The sequence below is a fragment of the Atta cephalotes genome, assembly GCF_000143395.1.
Source record: "Atta cephalotes unplaced genomic scaffold scaffold00013, whole genome shotgun sequence".
Classification (NCBI taxonomy): Eukaryota; Metazoa; Arthropoda; class Insecta; order Hymenoptera; family Formicidae; genus Atta; species Atta cephalotes.
This window is the reverse complement of record NW_012130077.1, coordinates 5,444,248-5,453,014: the sequence shown is the minus strand read 5'-3', so window position 1 is coordinate 5,453,014 and position 8,767 is coordinate 5,444,248. Positions and strand designations below refer to the sequence as shown.

Below are 8,767 nucleotides of genomic sequence, written 5' to 3'. Positions count from 1 at the left end.
TACGTTTATTTCTAGGATTGGAAAGTACATAAAGTTCTGTTGAAATATATTTGTCGATAACATTTTGTAAATTGATTACAAAATTATTGATTTCAACGTCTTCTCTTAAATCTGAGAAAAAGCGATCAAAATTAATGATAAATCAGATTAAGATAATTAAGAAAAGATTTTTTTTTAAGTAGAAAAAAAATATTTTCTCTAATGATGTGTTTTTATACATGTTCTTATGATATACTCTTATTTCTTAAGTAAAATATTAAAAAAGATTTATCATTTGTCTAAATATGCTTTAAATACGTTCTACGCTGTAGATCAATTAGATTTATTGAAAAACGTAATAATTCAAATTAATTAATTAATTCTATCTTTGCAGATAGGAATCTAGAGGGAGAAAAGTTTGAATCTTCGGCAAGATGCCTGCTCAGTTTGAAAGTGTCAACAGTCCAATGACGCGAGAATCTGTGATCGGAAATGGAGTATCGTATTCCGTTGATAGTGAGATCGTCATTACGGGCATATCAGGTAAATGTCGGTTGCACGATTAAACGAATCACAGCACGACTAGGCCGATCGTTATGAGAGCGTAACGTATCGACTGGATGAATGTTTTTTTCAGGTCGTTTGCCCGAGTCATCCAATATTGAGGAGTTTAAGGAGAATCTGATGAAAGGAATAGATATGGTCACTGATGACGAGCGTCGTTGGTCATCGAGTTTCCATGGACTACCGGCTAGAACTGCCAAGATCAAGGACCTCAGATGTTTTGACGCCTCTTTTTTCGGGGTACATCCTAAGCAGGCACACGTAATGGACCCGCAGCTTCGCATGCTGTTAGAAGTCACATACGAGGCGATAGTTGACGCTGGCGTCAATCCCTCAACCATAAGAGGATCGCGCACTGGTGTATTTATCGGTGTCTCTTGCTCAGAATCAGATGAGTTTTGGATGAGAGACACGGATGAAATAAACGGTTTGTATATTATAAAAAATTGTGCTGAATATCTTATCAATTAGGTATTTTAATTTTTATCTACCGCGAACAACACAAGGTATTTGTTCAAGTTTCAGTTTAAATTTCATAAAAACTAAAAAAATTATTATAATCCAAGAATTTAATCTAAAGATAAGAAAATGATATGATGACTATAATACGGATGCATCATTTTACATACGAATAATCGTTGTTTATATTTTTCCTATTTAATAAATATTTGTTATGGCGAGAGAAAATTATACTGTATCTGCTGAGATTAAACCAATTGTATTTGTTTACAGGATATGGATTGCTCGGGTGTTCCAAATCGATGTTCGCCAACAGAGTCTCTTTCTCTTTTGACTTCAATGGACCTAGTTACGCGATAGACACGGCTTGTTCCTCAGCAATGTTCGGTATACATCAGGCAGTCGCTGCAATGCGTGCCGGCGAGTGCGATGCTGCAATCATCGGTGGACTGAATCTCTTATTAAGACCGGAGACTTCGCTTCAATTTCACAGACTGAATATGCTTTCTCAAGATGGCAAGTGCAAATCATTCGACGCTTCGGGTAACGGTTACGTGAGATCTGAGGCGGTAGCAGCGATATATTTGCAAAAAGCAAAAGATGCGCGCAGAGTGTATGCTACGGTGATTCACACGAAAACAAATAACGATGGCTATAAATCCCAAGGTATCACGTATCCCAATGGTGAAATGCAGAATCGATTGACGCGCGAGATCTACAGCGAAGCGGGAATTAATCCCGCAGACGTGAGTTACGTGGAGACGCATGGTACTGGTACTAAAGTAGGCGATCCAGAGGAAATCAATTCTGTCGACGAATTGTTCTGCAAAGATAGAAAAACTCCTTTGCTGATTGGCTCGGTAAAATCCAACATGGGTCACTCGGAACCCGCCAGCGGACTATGCTCAATCGCCAAGGTGCTGATCGCGATGGAAGAGGGTGTAATACCTGCGAATTTACACTTCAATATTCCAAATCCGAACATTTCTGGCATAAACAATGGACGCATTCGAGTGGTCGACAAGCCCACACCGTGGAACGGTGGTCTCGTGGGCATCAATTCGTTCGGCTTCGGTGGCGCGAACGCGCACGTCATTCTCCGCAGCAATCCAAAACCAAAATTATCACCACTATTGAACGTCACCGAACTGTTGCCCAAATTGGTTGCTGTATCAGGTCGAACAGAAGAAGCTGTGCACACCTTACTGAATAGAGCACAAGAGCATAGTAAAGATGACGAGTTTCTCTCGCTGTTACACGTAATGCACAATAACGACATTCCTGGCCACTATTTTCGCGGCTACGAGATACTTAACGTCGATAACACACGTGAAGTGAACGAAGTAGTGAACTATAACGAGAGACGCCCCATTTGGTTCGTATTTTCCGGCATGGGTACGCAATGGCCAGGCATGGCTCGTCAACTGTTCGGAATTGAAACTTTTCAACGTAGTTTACGACGAAGCGCAGATGCGTTGGCGCCCCACGGTATCGACCTGATGAATATCATCATAAACGCCACGGACGAAACGTGCGAGAACGTGATGGAATCCTTCGTATCTATCGCGGCTATGCAGGTTGCTCTCGTGGACATTTTAACATCGATAGGCATACATCCGGATGGCATAGTCGGACATTCCGTTGGAGAATTGGGTTGCGCTTATGCTGACGGCGCGTTTACACCGGAGCAAACTGTCTTAGCGGCTTACTGTAGAGGTAAAGCGATTATGGAGTCCAATTTGGAACCAGGTGCCATGGCGGCAGTTGGTTTGAGCTGGGAGGAGACGAAAAAAATTTGCCCATCCGATATCATTCCAGCTTGTCACAACTCCGCGGATTCAGTCACTATTTCCGGTCCAGAGGGATCTCTGCAAAAGTTCGTACAAACTTTGAAAAGCAAAGATATCTTCGCCAAAATGGTGAAAAGTTCTGGCTTCGCTTTCCACAGTAAATACATAGCCTCAGCTGGACCCAAGTTACGCGCCTCACTTGATAAGATCATACTAAACCCGAAACAGAGATCGTCCAGATGGATTTCCAGTTCCGTACCGGAGACCGCATTGAGCAGTCCGCTCGCGAAGTTTAGCTCGTCTGCATATCACGTGAACAATTTGCTCTCTCCTGTACTCTTCCATGAAGCAATCCAGCATATCCCAAAAAATGCAATAACAATCGAAATCGCGCCGCATTGCCTATTACAAGCAATCTTACGCAGATCATTATCATCAACGGTGATCAATATCAGTCTCCATAAGCAGAATCATCCAGATAACCTGACTTTTCTGCTATCTAATTTGGGCAAGTTGTACATGGCCGGTGCGCAACCTGACATCTCCAAATTATATCCGCAAATTAGTTTTCCTGTAGGTCGTGGAACACCGATGATCGGGCCACTAGTCAAGTGGGATCACTCTACTGCGTGGGATGTTGCTGTTTTCAAAAAGATATCGGGCCACTCTGGAGAGTGCGTTGTCCAAATAGATCTGTCGAAAGAAACAGACGCGTATTTAGCGGGACACCAAATAGATGGACGAGTCCTTTTCCCAGCCACTGGCTACATTCTATTGGTGTGGAAAACTTTGGCGAAACTGCGAGGCACCGACTTTGAACGATTGCCAGTGGTGTTCGAGAACGTGCGTTTTCAACGAGCTACCATCATGCCGAAGGAAGGAACGGTGAAATTTTCGATAACTATCTTTGAGGGAACGGGAGATTTTGAGATCTGCGAGGCCAGTACTATCGTCGTCAGCGGAAATGTCCGTGCATCTGAGACTATCGAGAAAGATCAACTGAAACTACCACCACCACCATTACCACCTACTGATGAGGAAACTTTGCCTTTAAACACTAAGGACATTTATAAGGAACTGAGATTACGTGGATACGAGTATAACGATATCTTCCAAGGAATCAAATCTTGCAATAATTATGCTACTGCCGGCGAACTTTACTGGTTCAATCAATGGATTCCGTATATAGATACTATGCTTCAGTTCAGCATATTATCCATCAGCCACAAGCTACTGTATATACCGTCGCGTCTCCAATACGCTGCAATCGATCCCATTCTTCACAACCGACTGGTGAAAGAATTGCCAGAAGATGGTGGGTTGCCGGTATATTATTATAAGAATATCGATATTGTTCAATCGGGTGGCATCGAGCTCAGAGGATTGAAATCTTCCTTGGGACCTCGACGACAGCAGACTCAAGCCGATCCTAAATACGAACGGTACTTTTTCGTGCCTTATGAAAATTTGCATAGCCTGGTAGAGGATCCAACGAGAGGAAAAATGCATGCACTCATTGTACTTTCGCAAATCATGCATGAGAACATAATGGCATTGAAATTGAAGACTGTGGAAGTTGCAGGCGAACGAGCTGCGGAAACTCTCTTGGCACCGGTTATACTCGATATTTTGCAAAGCGAAACAGGTTTGCCTGCTGTAAGTACTGCAGGAGTTTAACTGTCCTCGCTCAAAATGTAATATTTTTTCCATTAAAAATTTCCAGTGTAGTATATGTAGAATGGCAACAAATCTCCAGAAACTAAACACGGATATCTTTTGCTTGACAAATGGTCATTCCAACAAATATTCAGAGGATACATATTCTACATATTTTAATAAATTACATTATTACAATATTAATTAATAATTGAACAGAAGCTTTAGAAAGTAATTAGAAAGGATTTTATCTAATTATTAATGTTGAAAAAAAAAATTTTTATTCTTCTAAAGCATACTATCCACTTATTATTTGTATATGCATAATTTTAAAATGTATACGTCACAAACATAATCAACAATCATAATTTATTCCTATTTGTGATTGCTTTTTTTTTCAAGATGTCTCTTCAATATTCAAAATTAATAAAATCGCATCGCGTTTATTCGTTTTGTTTCAGATGGATTTACAAGTGATCGCAGTTTCCGCTGATAATTACATGGCGAGTTTAAATCAAATAAATATGAACGCTAATGTTGTGATACAAGACGTAAACAAAGCATTTCCCGTTCAAGATGTACATCTTATTATAGCGGTGGACATCTTGTCTAATCAGTCTTATACTGTTCTCAAAAATTTTACGGCTGCCTTAAAACCTGGCTGTTTCATCCTTCTAGAGGAGACCTCTACACATCTAGATTTGAAAACCGCATTGAAGGAAACTGACTTAATATTGAATGGCAAACAAATAGATTCCATAGGAAAGACTTACTTGTTACTGAAGAAACGAGAAGAAAGAAAAGAACCGATAGTAATACAAATCACAGAGAAAAATCTCTCATGGCTGGAGAATGTAAAAGCGGCACTGAAGAAATCTGATAGCGACGGTCAACAATTGCTTCTTGTATCCCAGGGCGAAGAAACGCTTGGTAAGACAGGAAAAATTATTTCATACTTTCAATTCACTTCTTTAATGGTCCTATATGAGGATCAAAATATAAACAGATCGAAAGAATGTCTCGTGACCTTTTGTTCCTAGGCTTGGTTGGACTTATGACTTGTATACGACGCGAGGCAGGTGGTGCAAACGCACGCTATGTTTTCATCCAGGATAAGAACGCTCCCAAGTTTGACTTATCTGTACGGTTTTACGCGGAACAATTGGACAAAGGATTGATGTCCAACGTGTTAAAAGGAGGACAATGGGGCAGTTATCGACACTTGCCATTAGATCAACAGAACAATGTGTCTTCTCTACAGGTGGAGCATGCCTATGTCAACACACTGACAAGGGGAGATCTCAGTAGCTTGAGGTGGATTGAAGGCCCATTGAGTTATTACCGACCCGACAATTCTTCTAATGTGAAACTTTGCAGTGTGTACTATGCTCCACTGAACTTTAGGTAAGTTTCAATGTATATCGTTTATTGAATTTAGACAATAAAGGTCATAACACAAATGAATATAAATTACACAGGGATATCATGTTGGCGAGTGGTAAACTACCGCCAGACGCTCTGCCAAGAAATATGGCTACGGAAGAATGTATATTAGGACTCGAATTTTCCGGGAGAGATGCTGACGGTCGTCGTGTGATGGGCATAGTTGAAGCTAAAGGGTTAGCGACTACTGTATTAGCGGATCTTAATTTCCTTTGGGAAGTACCTGACAAATGGACCTTGGAACAGGCAGCAACAATACCTGTCGCTTATGCAACTAGTTATTATGCTCTATTTATACGGGGTCAATTGAAAGCAGGCGAAAGCGTGTTAATCCACGCTGGTACAGGTGGTGTTGGTCAAGCAGCGATCGCCATTGCTCTACATGCTGGTTGTACCGTCTTCACTACCGTTGGCACATTAGAAAAGAGAGAATATCTCAAGAAAATCTTTCCGCAGTTGAACGACAGGCATATCGGTAATTCTCGAGATACGAGTTTTGAACAACTAATACGTACGGAGACGCAAGGACGTGGAGTCGACGTCGTGCTAAACTCACTGGCAGAGGAAAAGTTGCAAGCCGGCATTCGGTGCCTCGCGTTTGGCGGCCGTTTTCTTGAAATCGGCAAGTACGATTTGTCGAATGACAGTCGCGTAGGGATGTCAATGTTTTTGAAAAATACGTCTTTCCATGGTATATTGTTGGATGGACTATTTGGAGAAGATAGCGTAGAAAAGAAGAAACTAATAAAATTCGTTTCGGAAGGAATCAAGAATGGCGCGGTACGTCCTCTCCAATCGACCGTGTTTTCAGAGCAACAGCTCGAGCAAGGATTCAGGTTCATGGCGACAGGCAAGCATATCGGTAAAGTGTTACTGAAGATCCGCGATGAGGAATCAAAGAAGCATATATTATCAACACCGCAAACAGTAGCCGCGATTCCGCGTACTTATATAAATCCGGAGAAATCGTATGTATTGATTGGTGGTCTTGGTGGATTCGGTCTAGAACTGGCTGAATGGATGGTCGCTCGTGGCGCTAAATTCATTATTCTCGTATCGCGCTCAGGCATACGCAACGGTTACCAGGCATTGTGCGTGCGTCGCTGGCGTGAAAACGGCATAAAAATCGTCATCTTCACCGCGGATGTTACAACGTTATCGGGTGCTCAACGCTTAATTCAAGAAAGCAATCAATTGGCTCCAGTAGGCGGTATATTTAATTTGGCAGTCGTACTACGTGACGCTCTGATTGAAAATTTAAAAGAAGCCGATTTAAAAGCAGTTATTTTACCTAAAGTCGATGTTACAAGGAATTTAGATGTGGTATCAAGGAAACTCTGTCCATCGCTAGATTATTTTGTGGTGTTCTCATCCATATCGAGCGGTCGCGGCAATATAGGTCAAATCAATTATGGTTTGGCAAATTCGACCATGGAGAGAATAATGGAAGAAAGGCAGGCTAATGGCTTACCCGGTCTCGCCATTCAATGGGGTGCTGTCGGAGACGTTGGCTTAATTATCGGTAATATGAAATTTTCCGAAAAGATCTAAACTTTCTCTCAATCAAATAGCTGTTCTTGAACGAACTTGTACTTTCAAACTATTATATATTTTCAACTTGCCTTTGGTTTTGTCAACTTATTTTATGTCTCTTATAAAAAATATTATTGTATAAGACAATAATAATGAATAGATGATGCACATTTACACACTTATTTCAAATTTATTGTACGACATATGTATACATATGTATATATAAAAATAAAATTATAGTTTCTCTTATGATATTATTTCTTTTCAGACATGAGGGGAGATAATAATACCGAAGTGAATGGTACTCTACCACAACACATATCGAGTTGTCTCGTGACAATAGATATATTCCTTCAACAGCCGCACCCGGTACTCTCATCCATGGTGTTAGTTGAAAAACTTAAAAAAGATGATGACAACAAGGCTGATCTCGTCTCAACCATTGCTAATATCCTAGGCATTAAAAACATTAATACGATTAATTCCAACAATAGTTTGGCCGACTTGGGTATGGACTCATTGATGGGCACAGAGATAAAACAGACCCTCGAGAGAAACTACGACATCGTGTTGTCAGCTCAAGAGATCCGTGTCTTAACTTTCGCCAAACTGCAAGAATTATCTTCGATGAGTGATGAGATAATGAAAGACCAGCAATCTTTTGCTGAGAAAGTAATCACTGTTTCGGATTCAAACCTGTCGCTCGATATGCTGATACAATGGCCAAGCAACGAAGTGCTACCTAAAGAAGTTCTCATTCCCTTGAAAACAAAAAGTTCCAATGGACCGTTGTTATTCACTATTCATGGTATCGAAGGTTTTGTTAAACCATTAGAATATATGGCCAGCGAACTCAACAGGCCGTGTTGGGGTTTGCAGAGCATTGAACAGGCGCCTTACGAAACAATCTCAGAGTTGGCTGAATTCTATGTGAATACTATTAGAAAAGTTCAAAAAAAAGGACCATATCACTTGGCAGCATATTCGTTCGGAAGTTGCGTTGCCACTGAAATGACTCTACAATTGGAATCCGCTGGAGAAAATGTGATTTTGTATCTTATCGATGGTTCAGTGGCATTCGTACAAAAACAATGTGATATGATTGGTAAACTAGAAGAAATAAAAAGTACTACTTCTGATGGCTGTATGAAAGCGCTGGCATATTTTATCATACAATTCAACCAAAACATCAGTTTTATTCAAGTAGGTATACATATAACAATATTCTATCTATCGTATGATATTTATCTTCGATTACCTTAAATAAGGAAAAAAGATATATATATATATATATATATATATATATATAGAGAGAGAGAGAGAGAGAGAGAGAGAGAGAGAGA

General features: G+C 40.5%; 1 protein-coding gene across 1 annotated transcript in view; it reads left to right on the top strand.

Moving 5' to 3' along the window:
* Positions 1-413: 413 nt before the first annotated feature.
* LOC105617602 (fatty acid synthase) overlaps positions 414-8,767 on the top strand; it is an 11,491-nt gene continuing 3,137 nt past the window's right edge. The window contains exons 1-7 of the mRNA XM_012199157.1: positions 414-522; positions 617-970; positions 1,276-4,448; positions 4,910-5,378; positions 5,489-5,852; positions 5,927-7,413; positions 7,693-8,627. Of these exons, the coding sequence (XP_012054547.1) occupies positions 414-522; positions 617-970; positions 1,276-4,448; positions 4,910-5,378; positions 5,489-5,852; positions 5,927-7,413; positions 7,693-8,627 (6,891 nt within the window). The remainder of the gene's footprint in view (positions 523-616; positions 971-1,275; positions 4,449-4,909; positions 5,379-5,488; positions 5,853-5,926; positions 7,414-7,692; positions 8,628-8,767) is intronic.